Source organism: Dipodomys merriami, unplaced genomic scaffold (genome assembly GCF_024711535.1).
Source record: "Dipodomys merriami isolate MVZ:Mamm:240054 unplaced genomic scaffold, mDipMer1.0.p SCAF_56, whole genome shotgun sequence".
Classification (NCBI taxonomy): domain Eukaryota; kingdom Metazoa; phylum Chordata; class Mammalia; order Rodentia; family Heteromyidae; genus Dipodomys; species Dipodomys merriami.
The window spans coordinates 5,151,467-5,174,416 of record NW_027206135.1 but is presented as its reverse complement, the minus strand read 5'-3'; the positions used below and the strand labels follow the sequence as shown (position 1 = coordinate 5,174,416).

At 41.1% G+C, this 22,950-nt stretch overlaps 1 protein-coding gene across 7 annotated transcripts in view; it reads left to right on the top strand.

Annotated features, from left to right (window-relative positions):
- LOC138812193 (carboxyl-terminal PDZ ligand of neuronal nitric oxide synthase protein) overlaps positions 1 to 22,950 on the top strand; it is a 342,407-nt gene that overhangs the window by 292,935 nt on the left and 26,522 nt on the right. For 6 of the 7 annotated variants that reach the window (XM_070000193.1, XM_070000187.1, XM_070000188.1 and 3 more), the window contains exons 6-8: positions 288 to 429; positions 20,165 to 20,334; positions 22,015 to 22,194. In XM_070000193.1, coding sequence (XP_069856294.1) covers positions 288 to 429; positions 20,165 to 20,334; positions 22,015 to 22,194 — 492 coding nt within the window. Of the gene's footprint in view, positions 1 to 287; positions 430 to 20,164; positions 20,335 to 22,014; positions 22,195 to 22,950 lie in introns of those variants that run through there. The other variant, XM_070000192.1, reaches the window with a different exon arrangement.

The following is a 22,950-nucleotide window of genomic DNA, read 5'->3' as shown; positions in this document are numbered from 1 at the left end:
TCTTCTCTCTCCCTGCCTCTCTCCCTCTCCCTCTCCCTCCCCCCTCCCTCTGGCTCAAGGTTAGTGCTCTACCATTTGAGTCACATAACCACTTCTGACTTTTTTCTGGTTAATTTAAGATAAGAGTCTCTCAAATTTGTCTGCCCAGGCTGGCTTTGAATCTTGACTCTCAGATCTCAGCCTCCTGAGTAGCTAAGATTGCAGGTGTGACTCCCTGGAACCCAGCATCCTAACTCCTGTGCCCTGGTAGATTCTGTTTTCTTCTTACCTTTCTTTGTCCTTCCTAGAGCCAAGCTATGCGAATCGTCCGGACCGTGGGGCAGGCTTTCGAGGTTTGCCACAAGCTGAGCCTCCAACATACACAGCAAAATGCAGATGGCCAGGAAGACGGGGAGAGTGAGAGGAATAGTGATGGTTCAGGGGACCCAGGTAAGTACCATCATGACAGTGGATGGAGAGGCAGGTGGACTCATTTTGTACACTGGTGGGCCATACCCCAAGTGCCACGCTATTAACTTTCTTACATTTTTTGATTACTTTCTATTAGATTCCTAATTATCTTTTAGGAAAATGAGTTACTCTTTAGGAGAAGGGAGAGTTCTTACTGAGACGGTTTTACTATGAAACCCAGTCTAGCCTTCAATTTGATATAGGTACAACAGTGCTCAAAGGAAAATGATTGAATTGCAATAGTGGATATCCCCTGAAAATGAATGAATTAAACACCCAACTCAAAAAGTTAGTCCAATAGTCCAATAGGCCGTCCTTGGTTACATTGGAGTTTTAAATCTTGCTATCTACCAAGACCTTGTCTCAAAAACAGCAGCAGCAACAATAAAACACATACACGCAAAAATTAGAAAACAACAAAGTAAATTTTATACTGTCAATGGCAGTATTACAAAACATTTGAGTGAATAGACTCTTGGTTGACATTCTAGCTGTACCAGTCACTGGCTATGTGATTGAGCCAATTTCTGTAGCCACCCTGAGCCTTAGTTTCCTCTTCTGAAAAGTAGGAATCATACTAGTGTCTACCTTATAGGATTATTGTCATAATTGGACAATACATTTAAAGTGCCAAGTCTATTGCTTGGCTTACAGAATGAACTAAATATTCATTAGCTGTTATTATTTTCATGTAACATGTAAACACTTAAAAATAGAAAAATTCTGGAAAAGATGAGCAATTACAGTGAAGTGGCTTTCCAGAATTAAAAACATATGATAAAGTTGGAAAAAGCAAAACTGTTCTGATGCTTGAATGGATCAGAATACAAACTCAGAAATACACCCATATATATATGCTAATTTAGTGTATGATAGAGGCAGATTTCTTATGGAAGCAGTAAGGAATACTTATTAAATCTGAAAGTTTGTGTGCCTGATAACCACAAATTACCCTTAAATTTCCTCCTCCTCCCCCTCCTCCTCCTCCTCCTCCTCCTCCTCCTCCTCCTCTTCTCTGTCTTTCTCTCTCTCTTTCTCCTTCTCCTTCTTCTCCTCCTTCTCCTTCTTCTCCTTTCTGCTCTTTCTTCTCTTCTCCTCCTTCTCCTTCTTCTCCTTCTTCTCCTTCTCCTTCTTCTCCTTGTTGTTGTTGTTGTTGTCAGTTATGGGGCTTGAACTCAGGGCCTGGGCACTGTCCCTAAGCTCTTTTGCATTCTGCCACGATAAGCCACAGCTCCACTTCTGGGTTTTGAGTGGTTAATTGGAGATGAGAGTCTCACGGGGAATTTTCTGCCCAGGCCAGCTTTGAGATCTTAGATCTCAGCCTCATGAGTAACTACGATTACATGTGTGAGCCACTGGTTCTCACACCAGTGGTTGGTTGTGGGGCTTGAACTCTGGGCCTGGGCTCTGTCCCTGAGCTTTTCAGCTCAAGGCTAATGCTCTACCACTTGAGCCACAGCACCACTTCCAGTTTTCTGGTGGTTAATTGAAGATAAGAGTCTCATGGACTTTCCTGCCAGTGCTGGCTTTGAACTGCAATCTTCACATCTCAGCTTCCTGAGTAGCTAGGATTACAAGCATGAACCACTGGCACCTGGCTACTTAAGAATTATTTTAAAGACTCATACACATGTAAAATGATGTATTTGAAGTATAAGGTTACATACACAAAGATTCAGTTATAAAACTAACTGATTGAAAATAGCAAGAGGTAATATTTACAGAAATTATGATAAAAATAATGGAATAAAACAATAAGAATAATGAGTTAGTTACCTATGACACAAAGCCATTTTAAAGACATTTTTTCATTTAGAAAGTCAAAGTATAGGGTTTGAAGGTGTGGCTCAGTTGGTAGACTGCCAGCCAGTGGGTGAAAGCATCAAGTACTGAGTTCAAGTCTCTGTCTCAGACCCCCCAAAAAGTCAAGATATAGAGCAGTAGATATGCTGTGCTACTATTATGTTTTGTTATAAATACATATGTATAACTATGTGTGGATACATAGGAACAAAAATAACAGTACATGCAAGTGCACACAGGTTTATTATGCACAGAACACCTCCAGTATGAAACACAGAAACTTCTTCTGGGAAAAGAAACTAGGTAGTTGGGATGGCAAGAAGATTTACTTTCCATTATTTTTTTAACTTTCCTCTTTTGGACATATTAGTCATTCATTTAGAAAATCTGACACATCCATCTAGTGCTCAGTTTCTATGTGACCTCAGGGAATCACCTTACTTCTCTCTTGGCTGGCTTGTTTCTATTAACTAGTGATCTTTTACTAATGCAAGCATTTCAGTGACCTTGACTAATAAAATTAGCATTTATATTTTAGATAGAGCCTTGCATTTTGCTGTGTGCCCTTGACCAACCACTGCTTATTTATTGCAGGTCATAGTACTGATATAAACATTAAAAACTTTTTGAAATAAAACAGAGTTATAAGTAGACTTTGGCAAGTTGTTCATATCCTTCTGCTGGATAATGAGCGGAGCATAGAGGTGACCATTCCTGGACACCTCGCCAGAAGGCAGTGTGAGCTGGCCATTGCCAGCTGCTTTGCTGAGAACAGAAGCCTGTCTGTTCACTGCTGCACTGGAGGCAATCATCAGAAGGCTAGCTGGGGAACATAGATGCTTTGCGTGTTAATGCTTTTTTGAGGATGCCCCAATTCCTTGCTCATGGAGAGCTGCAACCTAACTCTTGAGAGCTTTCAAATTCACAATCACCAGGGAGCTGGTGTACATGAATTCAGAAAAATTCTAACCAGAAAGTAAAGAGCACTATCTCCAGAGAAGCCACTTCCTTCCTGGAATGAAAGGGACTAGACATAAGATGTACCGCGAGACTGAACATTGGATCACAGTTGTTATCACACAAGTCCTGTCTGATCTCAATATAGTGAATAAGAACCCACCACTCAGCTTCTAGGCCTGGGGCTGACCTTTTATGAAGAACTGCCTGTGAGCCCGGCACCAGTGGCTCATACCTGTAATCCTAGCTACTCGGGAGACTAAGATCTGAGGATCACAATTCAAAGCCAGCCCAGCCAGAAAAGTCTGGGAGACTCTTATCTCTGATAATTACTCAGAAAAAGTCAGAAGTGATGCTGTGGCTCAAGTGGTAGAACACTAGCCTGGAGCACAAAGAGGCTCAGGGGTAGCACCCAGTCCTGGGAGTTCAAGCTCCAGGACTGGCCAATAAATGAACAAAAAACCTGCCTGTGTATTTCTTACACATAATTCCAAGGGGTAGATCTTATTTCTCTACAGTAGGAATAACTCTCTTACCCTCAACCCTGCAGCCACCTGCTAGTTGGGGTAGGTTGATATGATCCCCTTATAATGAATCAGATTCTTTGGGGAGGGTGTGGGAATTTCCGTAGGGTTTACTTTATATCCTTCCCTTTAGTCTCATCACCCCTACTCCTCCTTGTGTACCCCAAGGTCTTTTCTGCCTCAGACATATGCATATACCTTCTAGCTGTTAATGCTGTTCTCTCTGCTTAGAGTGCCTGCATTCATCCCTGTGCTAACATTCTATTCATACTTTTCTTCCAGCATCACCTCTGGGAAGCTGTTCTTCCAGTTAATCCTCTTCTATTCTCCTCCTTTCCCCTTTCAGAAAATGTGAACACTTCTATTTTTTTTGAGCTTCATGTCCTCTTCAGTCCTGGCTGATGTTGTTGACATTAACATTCAGCCCTCTGTGTACCAGGCAGAGAGCATCCTCTATCTTTAGTGGAATGTGAGTTCTGGGATGATTGGGATCTCCTAGCATAATAAATATTTATTGAATACATTGACAAACACAGTAAGTGCAATCAAGTGTCTTGCTCAATGTCAACAAGCATTTAAGCACTTACTCTCTGCCAAGTTGAGCGTGGAGACTGAGTAGAGCTTCCAGTAGGGTGTAACTTTTAAGCCATCTCCTCGATAAAGAAGGATAACACTGAGGCTGCATGAGCCTGTTGAACTGAGGTTATAAAATATGTATTAGAGAGTGAGACCCAAATAAGGAGCTGAATATTGATGAGAAGGCAGTGAGGATAGTCACAGTAGTTAGAGACCAGCACAGTTACACTCAGAGCTGAAACAAATGGTCAATATGGAAATAATGGGTAACACCACCTCTCCTTTTTATTACGTGTGTGGGGAGACTTTTCTTAAAGATTAATATACATAAGACCTCAGTTGCTTGGTGTGTTCCATATTCTCTCTCCCTAAGGAGAATATAATGGCTTTCTACAAGTAGAAACATCTAAGTCTAACTTAGGAAAACTTTTCAAGCCCAGTATAGTTTCTCCAAAACACACAATGAGTTTGACCCTTTAAGAAAGTCAGTTGCAGCCTGTGTGGTGTGGAAGGAAACACCTCAGCTCACCTCTGCTTCTGTAGATGAGAATGGGAATTGTGGAATGAAATAGATTTTTCTTTTCGAAGAGTGATTCATTTTAAACAATTGATTCAGACTGGATACATGGCCCAACAGACTTTGCAAGATCCTGTCAACAAGCCAAAGGGGGCTGGGAAGGTAGCTTAGTGGTAGAGCACTTGCCTTGCATGCCTAAGGCCCTGGGTTTGATTCCTCAGCCCCACATAAGCAAAAAGAAAAAAGCTGGAAGTGATGCTGTGGCTCAAGTGGTAGAGCTCTAGCCTTGAGCTGACGAGCTGAGGGACAGTGCCCAGGCCCAGAGTTCAGGCCCCATGACCGGACCCAAAAAAAAAAAAACAAGCCAAAGATCCAAGGATAAGTATTTTTGAGTCTGAATTCTCTTCCTTAGGGAAACTTAGTCTTTCTTCTGTTAGGGCTTTCAACTGATCACTTGAGCCTCCCCACATATGGAGGGCAATCTGCTTGACTCAAAGTCAAGATTTAAATTTTAATATCATCTAAACAAATGCCTTTACCACAACCCCTAGAGTAATGTTCAGCCACAATATATCTAGGCCCCCCTGTAGCGTGGCACAGTTGGTACATAAGCAAAGAAGCAGTGTGGAGTGACAGCAGCGTTCTGGGTCATCAGGCCAGTGACACAGGAAGAGTAGACATGGCATTCTGACTCTAGCTTTGTCAGCTGAGTGGTCCTCCAAACACTGTTTTATCTCTGTTAGGTAAGAGAGAATGCAAGTAAATGAGCCTAGTGCTTAGCATATAAAATGCTCTCAGTTCATTATGTAGCTTGGAGTCTGGTGCTAACTATAGAACCCATAGCAATGAGGGAAGCAGTCAGGTAAATCTCTGAAGCAGTGTGTTTTTTTATGACAAGTGATTACTCAGATATGCCTTGTGATCATAAAGCCAAACATACTTTGAGTATTAACATTAGTATTATCATTTGGATCTGAGGTTGAACATTTTCTTTTTTGACAATATTAGTGCTTGAAATCAGGCCCTTACTTTCACTTAGCTTTTCTGCTCAAGGCTGCCACTCTTTTGTTTTCTGTTTGTTTTATTGTGAAAATACTGTACAGAGGGGTTACAATTACATGGGCAAGATAATGAGTACATTTCTTATCAAGCATTGTAGCCTCCTCCTTTGTTTCCCCTTCCCATTCCTACCCATCCTCCCACAAGGCTCCCCACCCAATCATCCTCCCCCCTCCCAACGTTGTAAAGTTCGTTTTCGACATAATGACTTGTACATCTCATTGTTGCAATGGGTCCACCTGTATCCCTAGTTAAACGATTTGTTTTTTCCCTTCCCCTCCACAAATTATACCCACATGAAATACAGTGAAAGCAGGGGTTATACTGTGGAGGAGGGACATACAAAGCAACAAAGAAATAATCTTATAAATGTGTTAGAAACAATCACATGAAAGAAAAAAAAAACATTTGAATACATATCTTAGGGTTCATTTCCCTAACATCACCTTATCTGACCTTTTCTGCTTCACTCAGACATATACTAGTTATTGCAAATAAGGGAAAACATGGGACCTATGTTTCTTTGGGCCTGGCTTACTTCACTTAATATAATTTTTTCCAAGCCCTTCTATTTCCTAACAAATGGGTCAATGTCATTCTTTCTGATGGAGGCATAGAATTCCATAGTGTATATATACCCCATTTTCTTGATCCAGTCAGCTACTGAGAGGCATCTGGGTTGTTTCCATATCTTAGCTATGGTAAATAATGCTGCAATATACATAGTCATGCTGGTAGCTTTAGGGTGGTCTTGTTTGTGAACATTTGTGTAAATGCCCAAAAGTGGGATTGCTGGGTCATAGGGGAGCTCTATGTGGAGTCTTTTGAGGAACCTCCATACTGCTTTCCAAAGTGGTTGAACAAGTTTACACTCCCACCAACAATTCAGTAAGGTTCCTTTCTGTCTACATCCCCTCCAGCATCTGTTGTTATTAGAGTTCTTGATTATAGCCATTCTAACTGGGGTGAGGTAGTATCTCAATGTTGTTTTGATTTGCATTTTTTTTATGGCTAGGGAGGTTGAGCATTTCTTCATGTGTCTATTGGCCATCCTTCTTTCCTCTTCAGAGAAGTTTCTCTTTAGGTCTTTAGCCCACTTATTTATTGGGCAGTTGTTTCTTTGAAGATTTGTTGGGGGATATAATTTTTTGAGTTCCAGGTATATTTTATATATGAGACCCTTGTCCATTGTATGGCTAGTGAAGATCTTGTCCCAATCCATGGGCTTTATATTGATCTTGCTAGTTATGCCCTTTGCCATGCAGAAGCTCTGCAATTTCATGCAATCCCACTTGTTCAACCTTTCTTTGATTTGTTGTGTTTCTGGGTCTCTATTAAGGAAATTTCAGCCTGTGCCAACAAGACCTAGGGCTTCTCCTATTCCATCCTGTAATGTTTTCAGAGTGTCTGCTTTGACTTTGAGGTCTTTGATCCATTTGGAGTTGATTCTGGTGCAGGGTGTTATATAAGGATCTAGCTTTAGTTTTCTACAAGTGATTAACCAATTTTGCCAGCACCATTTACTGAAGAGGCTGTCTTTCTTCCATTCTATTTTTTTAGCTCCTTTATCAAAGATTAGATGGCTATAGTCTGTGGGTTCTTTTCTGGGTTTTCAATTCTACTCCATTAGTCCTGAGGTCTGTTCTTCTGCCAGTACCAAGCTGTTTTGATTACTATGACTTTGTAATTTGGTATTGGTATACCGCTGGCCCTGTTCTTTCTGTTAAGGATTGTTTTTGCTATTCAGGGTCTTTTATTTTTCCATATGAATTTTTGGATTGCCTCTTCTATTTCCATGAAGAATGAAGTTGAAGTCGATTGGCCAAAATTTTGTTGAGAAGTTTTACATCAGAGTTCATCAAAGAAATGGGTCTATAGTTCTCTTTCTTGGATGAGTCCCTGCCTGGTTTTGGGATGAGGGTTATGATGGCTTCATAGAATGAGTTCATTAGTCAATTTTCTCTTTCAATTTCATTGAAGAGTTGGAGGAGTACTGTGTGAGCTCTGCTTTGAAGGCCTTGTAGTATTCCACTAAAAAACCATCTGGTCCTGGGCTTTTCTTAGATGGGAGGTCTCTTATTGCTGTTTCTATTTCAGTGCTTGATATGGGTCTGTTAAGATGGTTTAACTCATCTTGGTTTAGTTTTGCCATGTCAATATTTGCTAGGAAAAGGTCTATTTCTGTCAAGTTCTCAAACTTATTAGCATAAAGGTTTGAGAAGTAATCCCTTATAATGTTCTGAATCTTGGTTGTTTCTGTGGTGATGTTTCCATTCTCATCCCAGAGTTTATTTATTTGGGTGTATTCTCTTCTTTTTCTGATAAGATTTGCTAACAGTCTGTCAATTTTGTTAATTTTTTCGAAGAACCAACTCTTTGTTTTGTTGATTCTTTATATTTTTTTATTCTAATTCATTTAATTCTGATTTAATTTTAATTACTTCTTTCCATCTACTGGATTGGGTTTATCTTGCTGCTTTTTTTCAAGGAGTTTCAGATGTCTCATTAAATTGTTGGTTTCAGATCTCTCCAATTTGTTGATGTAGGAACTCAGAGATATAAACTTGCCTCTGAGTACTGCCTTTGCTGTGTCCCAGAGGAGCTGGTAATTTGTGTGTTCCTTTTTGCTGAAAATCATGAACATTTGAATTTCCTTTCTAATCTCTTACATGAGCCACTGGTGATTCATCAGTGTGTTGTTCAGCCTCCATGTGTTACAGGACTTTCTTTGGTGGCTTTGGTTGTTGAGTTCTAATTTTATTCCCTTGTGGTCTGAGAGAATGCAAGGTATAACTTCAATGTTTCTGAATTTGGACAAGTTTGTTTGTGGCCTAAAATGTGGTCTATTTTGGAAAATGTTCCATGTGCTACTGAGAAAAACATATATTCTGATGCTGCTGGGTGAAATATTTGGTAGACGTTTGTTAAATCTAGTTGATCTATACAGTTGTTTAGATCTGTGGTTTCTCTGTTGAGTTTTTGCCGAGTTGATCTATCTAGTGGGGATAATGGTGTGTTAAAGTCCCCAACACTTAATGTCTTTGGATCTATGTGGGATTTGAGAGAAAGTAGTGTTTCTTGGATAAATTTGGGTTCTCCGTTGTTTGGCAAATAGATATTTAGAATTTCAATATCCTCCTGAAGGAGGGATCCCTTAATTAGTATGTAGCGACCTTCTTTATCTCTTCTCACTAATTTTAATTTGAAGTCTATTTTATCTGATATTAGGATTGTAACTCCTGCCTGTTTATGGGGGCTTGGTAGATTTTGTTCCACCAGTTCACATTGAAAATGTGTTTGTTTTTATGGGCAAGATGTGACTTCTGAAGCCAGCAGATAGAAGGATCTTGCTTCTTAATCCAACTAGACAGTCTGTGTCACTTAATTGGAGAGTTAAGTCCATTAATGTTGAGAAATAGGACTGAGAGGTATTTGGGAGTTCCTGCCATTTTATTGACCTTCTTGGGGGCTGTGGCAACTGGGTTCTTCCTATGGTTCTTGGATTCTCAGTTTGGGTGTTGTTTCTTGGCCTTATTGTGGTCTTGTTGGTTTTCTATGTGTAGGACATCTTTAAGAATCTTTTATAGGGCTGGTTTGGTGGAGATATATTGCTTCAATTTTTCATTGCTATGGAAGGTTTTTATTAGACCTTCAGTTATGAAGGAGAGTTTAGCTGGGTACAGTATTCTTGGTTGACAGTTGTTTGTCTTTAGGGCATGACATATATCATTCCAGGCTCTTCTTTCTTTAATTGTTTCTGCTGAGACATCTGAGGTGATTCTAATTGGTTTCCTTTTATAGGTGATTGATCTTTTCTCCTTGACAGCTTCAAGGATCTTTTCCTTGGTATGAATTGATCCTTTGCGGATTATAATGTGACGGTGGGATATCCTGTTCTGGTCTGGTCTATTTGGAGTTCTAAAAGCTTCTTTTATCTGAATAGGCCTATCTTTTTGCATGTTTGGGAAGTACTCTGCTAGGATGCTATTAAACAAATTTCCTAGACTTTAACTTCTGTCTCTAGGTGATCGTCTACACCCATTATCCTCAAATTAGGCCTTCTGATGGAGTCTTCCAATTGTTGACTAGATCTATCATATTTCTTGGATTTGTCTTGGATGGTTGCATGTTCTTTCTCTGTAATATCGAGGCTGTCTTCAGTCCCCGAGATTCAATCTTCTGCATGGTCTAACCTACTGTGAAGACTTTCTACTCTGTTTTTTATTTCTTTTCCTTCTAGTTGGTCGGCTTTGATGGCTTCAAGTTCTTTGTTGGAGCTTTGTTTTAGATCTTGTATGAACTTCTTTGCTTCCTTAATTTGGTGTTCTATGTTTATTCTCAAATCCCTTAGTTGATTGGTTATGGTTTCCTTGGGCTTCCATTCCTTCTGTTGGGTTCCATTCAGCATTCCCTTTGTGGTCTCCCTGACTTCTTTCAGCTCTCTGTTTATGGATTTCATGAATGCCTTTAGTGATTTTTGTTTATTCTCATCCTGGTCTCTCATTTCCTATATTACTCTTTGATTAGCTTCCTCACGTTCACGCAATTCCTGTACTTCTCTTTGAGCGTTCTCAGCATGCTCACTCCATTCCTGACTTTTTCTTTGTCTGTTCTCGGCCAGCTCTCGCAATTCCTGTCTATCTCTTTGACTGATCTCAGCCTGCTCACACCATTCCTTTATTTCTCTTTGAGTGTTCTCAAGCTGCTCATGCAATTCCTGTATGAATCTTTGAGTAGCTTCCTCACGCTCATGATATTCCTGTATTGACCTTTGGTTTGCGTCCTCTCTTTCCCTTTCATGCTTATACAGAGTCCTTTGCAGGTTTTCAGTCTTTTCATTTACCATGTTTACCATTAGTGTTTGTAGAGCTTTTTGGGAACTCTCCTCTGGATTATTCATTATCTGTTCTGTCCCCTGATTATCATGACTAGGAGTTGAGATACCCAGACTTGCCATTTTTCTTGTGTTTTTTCCGGCTTGTTCTGCCCATTTGGGATGAAAGTAACACCAGTTTTGTGCTAGAACACTATTTTAAGGCAAGCATCAACCAAAGTCTGTAGTTGCACAGTCAAAAGTCTGCAGATACAATCTAGTTCAACAGATAAATCTATTCAACATCAAACAACTATGTACTAATGGGCTACGAACCACAAAGAATTTGGCAAACCAGAAATTATTAGGTTTAGGGAGAGATGTGGGTAAAAATAGGAATAGAGGGATGTGGAAAAGTAGAGGGAGAGTTAACTAAGTCCTAATTTCAAAGCGGGAAATAGGTTGGATAGAATGATAATAGAGAGAGAAAAAAAGAAGAAAGAGAAAGAAAAAAAGAGACAAGAAAAGTACAAAAAGTTAAAAGTTAAAAGTAAAACACTTAACAATTATGCAAATTTAAAACGTAATATTCAGAGAAGAACGGGGGTAGGATAATAGAAGTAGAGGGATAGAAAGGAGATGTGAAAAACTTAAAAATAAAAATGCTTAAAATTTTATATAGCTTTAAAGAGGTAGTAGTGCTATTAAGGAATTTAAGTCTAAAAGGTTTTGAATTGAGTAATAAATTTCTGTATTTAGTGTATACACAATGGGGAATAAAGTCTAATAATCGACTATGGGTATATCTGAGGATGAGTAGAACATCAATTAAGTCACACAAAGTAGAACAAAAGAGAAGAAAAAGTGAATAGAATGAGAAAGAAAGAAAAAAAGGATCAAAAGGTCAATAGAGCTAAAAAAGAAAAAGAAAAAGAAAAAAAAGCAGACATATATATACCCCTAAAATAAAAATTATGAGAGGATGAAAAAAAGTTAATAGAAAACAATTTTAACTTAAAAATTAGAAAAAGTTTTTTAAAAGTTTTTTATATAAGGTACAAAAAAAAGATTTCTTTGATTTTTTGGGGGGGAGGGGAATTGGAAGATCCTGTATCTCCCTTGTGTCCATAACCAGTTTCTTGGTGGAGTCTCTGGTCTGCTTGTGGTGTTTGATTTTCCTGTGGCTTGGTTGGTTTCTTAAGTCTGTTTGAGCAGGCAATAAAATGCTCTGCTTTACCCAGGATTTTGTGATCCTCCTCCCAGGCTAGTTCAGTGGGAGGGCAATCTGCTTTGAGTATCACAAAAGAGGGAGAAGGCTGTTTTCTCTAGTTTGGAGATGCTGCGATGAGGCTAGGTTCTGGGTACAGTTGAGGCCTTTCAGCAAACAGTAGCTTTTCCCTGAGGAGCTAGCTTCTGAGACACTCACAGAGCCTAGCCTAAAGCCATTCTCAGGGTTTATGTTTACTGAATTTCAATTGATTATCAAGGCTGCTGTAGGGAAGGGCAGCCTCTGGCTCTGTTTACCCAGTGAAAAAAGCCACTCCTGGGGTTGGCAGAGCTTGCTTGGCCTGGACTGGGTGACTTTTCCCTGGGTGGAGTTGAGCCTGGCAGGTCAGGTTAGGTTCCTGTGACCTGCTAAATGACTCTTTTATTTTCTTCCAAGGCCTGAGTTGGAGCTAGCTGCTCAGCCAGGCCTTTGTCAGTATCAAAGAGGGAGATCTCTGGTAGTGTGTGGGGGGGGGGGGGGGAGGGGTGGCCCTCCCTCCTCTGCTCCCTGAGAAGGAGTGAGGATGTCAGGATGTCAGGCTTCTACTCATGCTGGAGTCTTGGTTCCTGGGTCGTCTCTGGTCTGCAATCTGCAGGATGAAGATGTCTGCTCCTTGCCAGTTCTTGCTGGTGTTGAGTAGAATCCGCTCACCTGCTGCGTCTGGCACCTTTGTCCCGGACTCTCTGTTTTGCAGGTATTGTAGCTACGATGGCTGCCGCCACCGCTGCAGCCACAGCTGCTGGCAAGTGCTCAGATCTGTCTCCTTGCCTGGATTTTCCCTCTCTGGCCTAACTCTCTGTACTGTGATGGCACACTTGGTGTGATTCTCTGGCTTAGGACTGTTCTCTGAAGCACTAAAACTGCTTTCTATGTGAGAACTTGTTTAGCCTCCAGCTTCTCCCTGCCATCTTCCCGGAACCTCTGAAAGCTGGCACTCTTCCACTTGAGCCGTAGTTCTACTTCCAGCTTTTTGCTGGTTAATTGGAGAGAACAGTCTGGTGGATTTTTCTGTCCAGGCTGGCTACAAACCCTGATCCTCATATCTTAGCCTCTTTGAGTAGCTAGGATTATAGGCATGAGCCACCAGTGCCTGACTTAGAAAGGTTTCTGCTTCGTAGACTGCTTACTGCCTTTGTCACTTCCTTTATGTTGCTCCATTCCCCTATTGCTCCCATCTGTTTTTGTTTTTTATTTTTCCTGGTACTGGGGTTGATCCAGCAGAGTATCCTTTTTTTTTTTTTTTTTAACCTCATCCCTGGCACTCTACCACTTGAACAATCCTCTAGTCTTGCATTTTCCTGGTTAACTGGAGAGTCTTGTGGACTTTTCCTTAGGCTAGCTTTGAATTGTGATCCCCTGATTTCAGTCTTCTAAGTAGCAAGGTTTGCAGGTAGGAACTACTAATAAGGCTTCACACTTTCTTTTATTTAAATGCCCATAACTTCTGTAAACACATTTTTTCTTTACATAGATACTTTTCCACTGAGCATTTACTGACCCCACCGTGATTTTTTCCTGTAATGGGACACCCTGAGAATCCCAAGAACTGTTTTTGAACAGTTTTTTTGTTTCCTCTCCCCCATCCCCCCAAGAATCTGCATGGGAACTTTTCATTTAATGTAGTGTTTATCTTTCTGTTGGAGAGGTTCCTCAAGATAAGATGGCATGTCCTTTGTTGTGCAGAATTTACTCCTGGGAACTTAAAAGTTCAAGTGCTGGAGGTTTCCTGTCCTCTTTGATGTTTCTACAGCACTTTCCCTTCTGGGTTTCAGCAGGGCTTTTAATGATGTTATTCCCTTTCACTGTGTTTGCTGCCTCTCTCCTTCCTGCTCAGTGTTTGCCTTTCTTCTCTCCTTCATTCTTTCTACTGTTCCCTGCCCTGGGAGAGATTTATCTTTTGTATCAGTTGGCAGCAGCTGCTCTTAGCTGTCCCTGGGGCACAGAGCCAGGTGGGGCCCTTGCTTCTGTCCTGTTTGCCTTGCTGTATTTGGTGCTGTCTGTCCCTCCTGGAGTGGGTTTCCTGGGAGAGTCCTGTCCCCTTAGATGCACGCTCCCACAGTGGTTGCAATCCAGCAGCATGTTCAAGTACTGGAAGACTACAACTTCTTAAACGTAAAACTCTTGCTAGGAATGATGATGATCCATGTCTATAATTCCAGCACTCAGGAGGAGGGTCACTAGTCTGGCTACATAGTAAGACCCTGTCTCAAACAAACAAACAAAATAATTGCATCCGAACATGTGGCAAGAACATCTAAAATCTTAATATTAGCTTGAGTCCTCATATTATATGTTAGCTCTCTTGACTTATTTATCTATACACTAGTAACTTTGTATCCTATACCTACATCTTCCTGTTCTTTCCTCCAACCCTTGGAATCACTATTTGATTCTCTACTTCTCTGTATCTGACTCTGGTTTTAGATTTGTGTATAAGTAAAATTAAGAGGAAGAGAGTTAACTGTGAGATAATGGATATGTTAATTTGCTTGACTGTAGTTACCATTTCAGTATGTTTGAGTACGCTAAAATATTATAATGTGGCTTAAATATATAATATAGCTAATAAAAATTCAAAATAAACAAAATGTGCACTCTAGACAATGAACACTTGACAGAGAACTACTCTTTATTCACCTGTTAGACCTGCTGCATGTGGACATCTGAGACTAGCAAACTCCCTTGAGCTTCCAGCATCACTGCTTTCCAACACATGCTCTGCATCTCCCCAGGCTACCAGTGCCTGAGTGTCTGTTCATCCTGGTCTTTTCACTCATTGGATTTACTCTCTTTCTTTATTCAACAAGTGTTTATTGAGTCTGCTATGTGCCTGCCTCAATTCAGGTACCAGCAATGCTGTGAATAAGACAAAGTTCCTGCTGGCAAGAAGTTAAAAGTCACAGTTGAAATGGGGTCAATGTAGCCTCACAAAAATTCCTCGGAATAAATCTAACAAGGAAGTGAAAGACTTCTATAATATTGAAGAAGACACAAGTGGATAAAAAGACTTCCATGTTCATTGATTGACAGACAATGAATATTATAGAAATGACTATATTATCAAAGGCAATGTATACATCGAAATCCACATAAAAATTCCATAGCAATTATTAACAGAACTAGAAAAATCGATTTTAAAATGCATATGGAAGCACAGAAGACCCCAAATAGTCAAAGCAAGCCTGAACATAAGAGTAATGCTAGAGGTATCATGATTCCTGACTTCAAAGTATACTATAGAGCCATAATAACAGAAACATCCTGGTACAAACAAGATAGATAGGTATAATGTTATACAGAGATTCATTTGGTGAGATACAGAGAAGCCACATCTTGAGAGGCTGAATTGGGAGTCTTTGTTAGAAAGCCAGCAACTGCAGGTAGACTCTTGTCTCAAAGACCTGTAGCCCAGAATGTAACTTGCAGAAAGCTTTTAAAGCAAAAATCACATTTAGGGTGGAGACTCAGGTTCAGCAAAAGCACTCAAGAGTGAGCATCTTCTGTAGCAAAGCTTTCCTGGGGCTAAACAACATAACATCTGTAATTCAAAGAATGGCCTATCTCACTTCTAGGCTTTTTAGAGCTGGGTGAAAAGCCCCTCCCAGCCAGCAAGACACCAGGATGGCTATGAGGACAAGGTATGTTACGTAGATCTGGTGTCTTTTTTGTGTGTGTACCAGTCCTGGGGCTTGAACTCCAGGCCTGGGCACTGACCCTGAGCAGTTTTTGCTCAAGGCTAGCACTCTGCCACTTTAGCCACAGCACCACTTCCAGCTTTTTCTGTGTATATGGTACTAAGGAATTGAACCCAGGGCTTCATGCAAGCACTCTACCACTAAGCCACATTCCCGGTATCTTTATTTCAGTAGAAAAGCAGATTCAGAAATGAACCCACATAGCTGTAGCCTGAGTGCCAAAAACATACATTGGAGAACAATTAGTTTCTATAACAAATGGTGCTGGGAAAACTGGATATACCTATGTAGAAGATTGAACCTCTGGATTGCAGTCTCTCAGCCTGTACAAAACAATTAAAAATGGATCAAAGATCTTAATGTAAGATTTAGAAATTTGAAACTACTAAAAGAAAACACAAGGAAAACATTTGAAAAGATAGGTGTAGGCAACCCCTTCCGAATAGTATTCCTGTACCTCAGGAAATAATAGCAAGAATTGACATATGGGATTGCATCAAATCAAAAGGCTTCTGCACATCAAAGTAAACAACTTCCAGGTGGAGAGATAGCCTATTAATATCAACACTATGGCCCAGCTTCTGGCAAACTTATCTGTACTCACTTTATACCTTGTCATTTCTTTCCACCGTTTCCAAAAGCTCTTCAGCCTCCAGTGATAGAGTGTCAGCTGCTTTGCCAGTTCTTTCTGGAACTCTCAGTGGAAATCACTGGAAAGCCAGCCTTTCCCTGTAGGGTTCATCTCTTGTGGTTTCTAGAATACCCTACCACCATACTCTTTTCCTCTTTTTTCTGCTAACTGCTCTTCAGTGTCTTTTCAGGTTTCTCTTCTACCCTCCCTTTGTGTTACATTTCTCATTCTGAGAAAGGAGACTTGGTCCCTGTGTTCTTTTCTAACTTCTCATGGCTTCAGTAAATGTCTGTCTCCAGGGTAGACCTTTTCTAAACTTTTCATTAATATGCAGTCTGTCTGCTTGAGCTGCCAATGTACAATAAAGTACTGTACACTGTTTGGCTTAACCAGATTTTTATTTCTCATAGTTCAGAAGCTGAGAAGTTCTGGGTGAGAACTTTTCTTGTCCTGCAGACAGCTGCCTTCGCACTATGTCCCCACAAGTCAACAAGACTCAGGTGTGACTATCAAAGCCCTCGCTGCTAGAGCAAGAGATCTCTTGTCTTTCTCATTATAAGGACACTGATCCTTACATCAGATGGATATTAGATGGCTTCTACCCAATTACCTTCCAAAGGCCCTTTCTCCAAATACCTTCACAATGGTGATTTAGGGTATCCACATGTGAATCTGGGGAACACAAATATGCAACTCCACAACATGTATCCCAGTGGATATATCCATTTAGCTGTTGTACAAGTTCCTACACTTCCAATAGGCTTAAAACTCATCCCCTTACCCACACCCTTAATTGTCCCTATGAAATATCACCTAGTCATTTGTATCTAAAATTTAAGAGATCATCCTCTAATACTCGACTCCATATCATAGAAAACTGACCAGCAAGCCATGTGGTTCTTTCAAATCTTCCCCCTCTCCTCTATTTCATCCCTCTTCCCCAAGCTTAAGCTCTTGTATTCCTTACCTACTATACTGTTTGTCCTGTTTCTTCTGGATCTGCCCTCCATAGCATTTTAGGGTGAAATGGTAAAGAATGGGAATCTTTCAGTCCGCCTGCTTCAGTCTTTCAGTATAAAATCCTGACTCTAATCAAGTTCTTCCCTGTGGAAGTGTTTGAAGTTCTCCTTACTTGCTGTGGCTTCCCATGTTTCTTGGCTTTGCCCTTTGCCTAAAATGCCCTCCATGGCTCTCCCTGCCTTCCTATCTGCCTGAGCTTGTACCTTTCCATCTGATCCATTTTTTTCTCTGCATAGACTCCTTTAATCCCTGCCTAAAGTCATGTCTAGCTCCATCATAGGTGCTACTTTTAACCTCAGGCTAGGGCTTAGGTCTGTTTTCAATGTCCAGCTGGAAAAAGAACTAAGTACTGATCTTGCTTGTTCATCTTTATGCTCAAAGTCCAGCAAGTGTCATATATAAGGTACCTAATAAATGCTTAGTGAGCAAATTAATAAACTAAGCATTCTATTGAAATAGTTTAAATCATTTTAAACAATTCAAAAAGTAACACAGCCTCCATACCCACCCCAAGTTCACCCCAAGTTTGGTCTTCTCCCTCCTCCAGGTCTCTTCTCATCTAATATGCTAACCAGTAGCATGATAGTTATGTCCTTCCATTTAGCATCTATTTCAGCTTGCCCTTTCCCAGTTCTGCTGATCTCTTACTCTACTGTCTTATACCCTTTAAGATAACAAGACTCCAAGTGTGACCATCAAAGCCCTCACTGCTAGAATCTTTCAGAAAGCAGTGCCATGGTTTGCAATTTAATTACTTTTCTTTAGCTGGGAAATTCTGCTAGTACAGAGAGAATGATGAGTAGTTTGACTTTTTAATATTCCCTCAGAAGCAGAGCTGGGATCTAAGAGGTTTTCTGATCTTACTACAGCATCTGGCATGGACTGTCCAAACCTTCTGTATCAAAAGCCACTTGAGTGGGACACAGCCTCCTCTCATAACCTATTCCCTTGTATTATGCTGTCACAACACTATTTTCTTTGTTATTTATTAAACTGCTCCTTAGGAAACAGAACAACGGGATACATCCCTGACCTTAAGCATTGAAAGAAAAATGGATGACAGACATGTTTAATGCCATGTGTTAAGTACTCTGAGACACAGTGCATAGAGTGCTGCAGGAGCCCAGCTCCTCCTGACCGCAATGAAAATCTCTCCTCTTCAGAACAAATGCCCAGTTCATCCTGATTATTTCTAGACAGGCACAATGGACTAGATTCTCAGTTCACAGCAATATCCATCTACTGAATGACAGCCATGAGTTACTCATTCATCAATGCTCTTTATCTCTTAGACTAGCACCCTCTAGTCCTCAATCATCATGGTCATTTCTAGGTGCAGGAGTATGGTAGAAAAACAAAGTGCTTCTGTGCTCTCTGCCCACTGGTCTACCCACTGGCTCACAAAGGAGAAGAGCTACTCCCTTCAGGCTATGGTCAGGAACATCTTTCTGTTAAATGTTTTTGCACTCCTCAACAGGGCTCAATCCCTAGCTCCCTAGCAGCCATGAGGAAAGTGAAGCATATTATTGACTTTCTAAATATCAGGCTTGTTTCCCCAGATGACCACAATGGGCTTGCATAAGGAAGAACTAGAATCATTTGTTCTACAAGGCAGATGTTGAAATGACTAGAGTCTAGTTGCCTAGGTTGACTTCAACACTAGGTGTCCACTCTCTGTCCTTCTTTTTTATACCATGCTGACTCATTTTTCAGCTGGTGCTTAGTTTCTGAAAAAAATTAAGAAATTCTATTTGAAGACAATACTTGATGAACTTAATTCCAAATACAGAGCAAGAAAATATTTCCCATGAAAAGCCCGGGAATTTACAGACATTTGTTAGAATCTAAAAATATATAATAAAAAGGAATAAAGAAAAATAAGAAATAGTAGGACTTAAATATAGTGGCATCGAACAATATGATGTATATGAACAAAGACACTGCCCTCAGGAGAAGGGAAAAAAGTGAAAAGTAGAAAGAAGCTAAGGAAAGCATGGGAAAAAGCCACCTTTATCTCTTCTTCTTCTGAATTGGCTCCTGCTAAGAGATCAGAGTCAGCTTTGAGGCTGGGAGATGATACTGTGTTAGGATAGGGCTTGGATCTCCCTGAGTACTGCCCAATCTTGGAACCCTGTCAATCCATGTAATTGAGTTCTGCATAGATGAAGCTGTGCCCTGGAGCAAGGCAATATGTCTCTTATCCAATAACTCATTAAGGGGCCTATCTGGGTCACATATCTGCATCACTGGACTACCATTCCAGTGTTCTTTACCTTGGCCACATTCCAGCTCCAAGCTGGGATGAAGTGAAGATGACTATCATCTTTTTTTCTAAGATCCATGTATACCTGTTGATTAAAAATATATAGCTGAAGTTGGATGTTGGTTGCTTATACCTATTATCCTAGCTACTTACAAGACTGAGATCCAGAAGATGGCAGATGGAAGCCAGCCTATGCAAGAAAATAGTACACTAGACTCTACCAGCAAAAAGCCAGGTGGGAGATATAGCTCAAGTGGTAAAGCACCAGCCTAATATGCAAGTTGAATGAGGCCTTGGATTCAAAACCTAGTACAGTTTAAAAAGAAAAGAAAGAAAAGACAACTACAACAGCAACCATACAGAAAGCATATCACATTCAGGCTTAATGTTTCTTTTAACTCTCGACTCAGGAAAAAAAACATTAAGATGGAAGTATCTTACAGGATTGGAAAGGTACTTTAGTGAAAAGATATGTGAAAATGTGAAGCCTGTGGCATCCCTAGACTCAGCCTAAAAGAGTGCTAAAGTGGTAGATAAGGAGGAAACATTGTTCCTGATGTTAGCATTTCTGTCCCTACTGTCCCTGCAGGACGCCAGCTGACTGGAGCCGAGAGGGCCGAGAGGGCCTCCACCACAGAGGAGACTGATATTGATGCGGTAGAAGTCCCACTCCCAGGGGATGATGTCCTGGAATTCAGCCGAGGTGTGACCGACCTGGATGCTGTGGAGAAAGAAGGAAGCTCCCACAAAGAGTCCAAGGTAGGCAGGAGGTAGCCTGTCCAGGTGATGTGCACATGACACTTATGTCAGAGCTTCAGCTTAGGGCTATCAGAATTACCTCCTAACTCCTGATAGCACATAAGTTGAGTGAATGAGGTACTCCATGGTATGGAGGCAAAACTGGAGTATATCTGATTGCTTCTCAGAGTATGGTCTGACTTCTGCAGATTCATCCCATGTGGTCCAACACTAGATACACCTAATGTGACACTAATGTGTCAAGGTAATGTGGAACTCATTTCTGACATATGTCACCCTCCCAGGATCCCACCAATTTGTCATTTCCGTCTTCTCCTTGCACAGTGTTTATGCAAGGCATATCCTGGCACACCCACATAGTACACATAACCCTTGTGGCTTTGCTACTGGATCCAAGTCTGTTTGAGTCCCTTCTGTCTGCTCTGTGTACCTTTACCACTCCTGAACAAAAATGCTGTTGAGTCTGGAAGCTGGTTTACTGCATGTGAGAAACTGAGAGACCAGCTAGGCACCAGTGGCTCACACCCGTAATCCTACCTACTCAGGAGGCAGAGACCTGGAAAAATGCAATTTGAAGCTAGCTTACTGTATCTTAGGCCAATTCATCAAAGAAAAGTCACCTGGTGAGCAGAGGTCATGTGTTCTTTGGTGCCCAGATAGCCCTCTATAAGAAGCTATTATCCTCTGTCCCTGGGTACTTTCTTGCTTCGTGACTGAATAAGGATCAACAACAGAGCTGCTAGAAAAAACACGTGTCACCGAGTGCTGGTGGCTCATGCCTGTAATCCTACCTATTCAGGAGGCTGAGATCTGAAGATTACAGTTCAAAGCCAGCCTGGGCCGGAAAGCCCTTGAGATTCTTATCTCCAATAAACCACTCAGAAAACTGGAAGTGACATTGTGGCTCAAGTAGTAGAGCACTAACCTTGAGCTGAAGAACTGAAGGACAGTGCCCAGGCCCAGAGTTCAAGCCCCATGACCTACAAAAAAAGAAAAAAGAAAAGAAAAAAACACATGCCTCCCTAACATACTATAATCAGATTCATAGGATCCAATTGAGTGAAAATCACCAACAGGAATGGGAGCTAGAATCTCTCCTGAATGGGAGCTAGAATCTCTCCTGATTGTTGTAATGTCCATACATTTTTCCCAGATGAGTCTCCCTGTGAGAGGAAGCAGTAGAGGGCTGGAGGCTTCTAGCCCTCAGTACCCAATTCAATGGAAACACCTCAGGTCCCTTGAAGAAGAAGCCTTAAGGACAGAACAAAGGAAAGGTTACAGCTGTTTTCCTCCTTTTCTCATGGCAGTAGGTAGCTGTGTTTTATAGATATGGGTTCTTCTAAGTCTATAAGTCTATATCTCAAGTCTATATCTCAAGTATCTTAACAATGGTATAATTGGAAATGTTGACTAAGACATGAAACAGTGTCAACTGCTTATCTCCCATCCCATTAGATCAGTCCCTGGAGTGTTCATATATGGTTTTGTAACTGTGTGGTGCAAGCTCGGGCTATGAAATCATTTCTTCCCTGGAGCCCTATTCACATTCCATGCAGGTATCTTCAGCTTATGAGTTGTAAGTGGCCATTTCATTCTGCCTGTGTAAAAATTATAGTTCTTATCAAGAAAGTTAAGTCTCCTCATGCCCATGTGTCATGTGCTATCTTCTCTTCTCCTCAGGTCTCACCCCACCCTCAGAAGCCCATGCTGACAGCTTCACCCCGCATGCTGCTTCCCTCTTCTTCCTCAAAGCTACCAGGCTTGAGTACTGGGACACCGCTGTCCACCCACCATCAGATGCAGCTCCTCCAGCAGCTCCTCCAGCAGCAGCAACAGCAGACGCAAGTGGCTGTGGCCCAGGTTCTCCTCAGCCTCCTCCCTACTTCACAGGCTCCACTCTCATGGGCTTAATGCGCCTTCCCTAGTGAGGGGCTTAGGGCAGGTTTAAAACCTAGGGAGCCACAAGAAATTGCTCATGCTGTTGGATCATTGCTTGTCTTGGAGTTGCAGAATTAGAGGAGGGAGGGGAGAGATGGGGGTTGCTGATGAAATGGAAAGACAGATTTTGATTTCCCATGTTGTTCCCTGCTCTTATTTGGGCTTGGCTGGCTTGGCTGGATGTTGTTGGATAATGACTTTGCAAGGAAAAAGAAGCACATAATTTTGCCCTTCCTTCCCTATCTTATTTTCCTGACATTTGGGAGTTGGGTGGAAAGGGATGCTTTAGAGTTAAGACAGGTGTAACTTTATTGCATGCTTGTATAAATTTGTGCCAAGCATCTTTGTGAAGATTACTACCTTGGCATCCCAACCTCCTTGTCCATAGCAAGTTCTAAGCCTCCATCAGTGCCCTATTTATTTCAAGCAGTACTTGATGCAATAATACCTTGAAATTCATTATAATCAATCTGAAATTATGGAAACTTAGGTAGATTTCTTGAGCCATAATGAGAAGAATTGGCTTTTTCTTGGAATATTGAGACAGTGTATTCTGAAGGGTTGTTGTGTACTGCCACTTGGCAAGAGAAGAGTGAGCTGATTGCCCTTGATGCTTTCAGCAGGAATTCTCCCAATTTGCTTTCTGTGGGTGGCACTGAAGTCCACATCTTCCTTGGA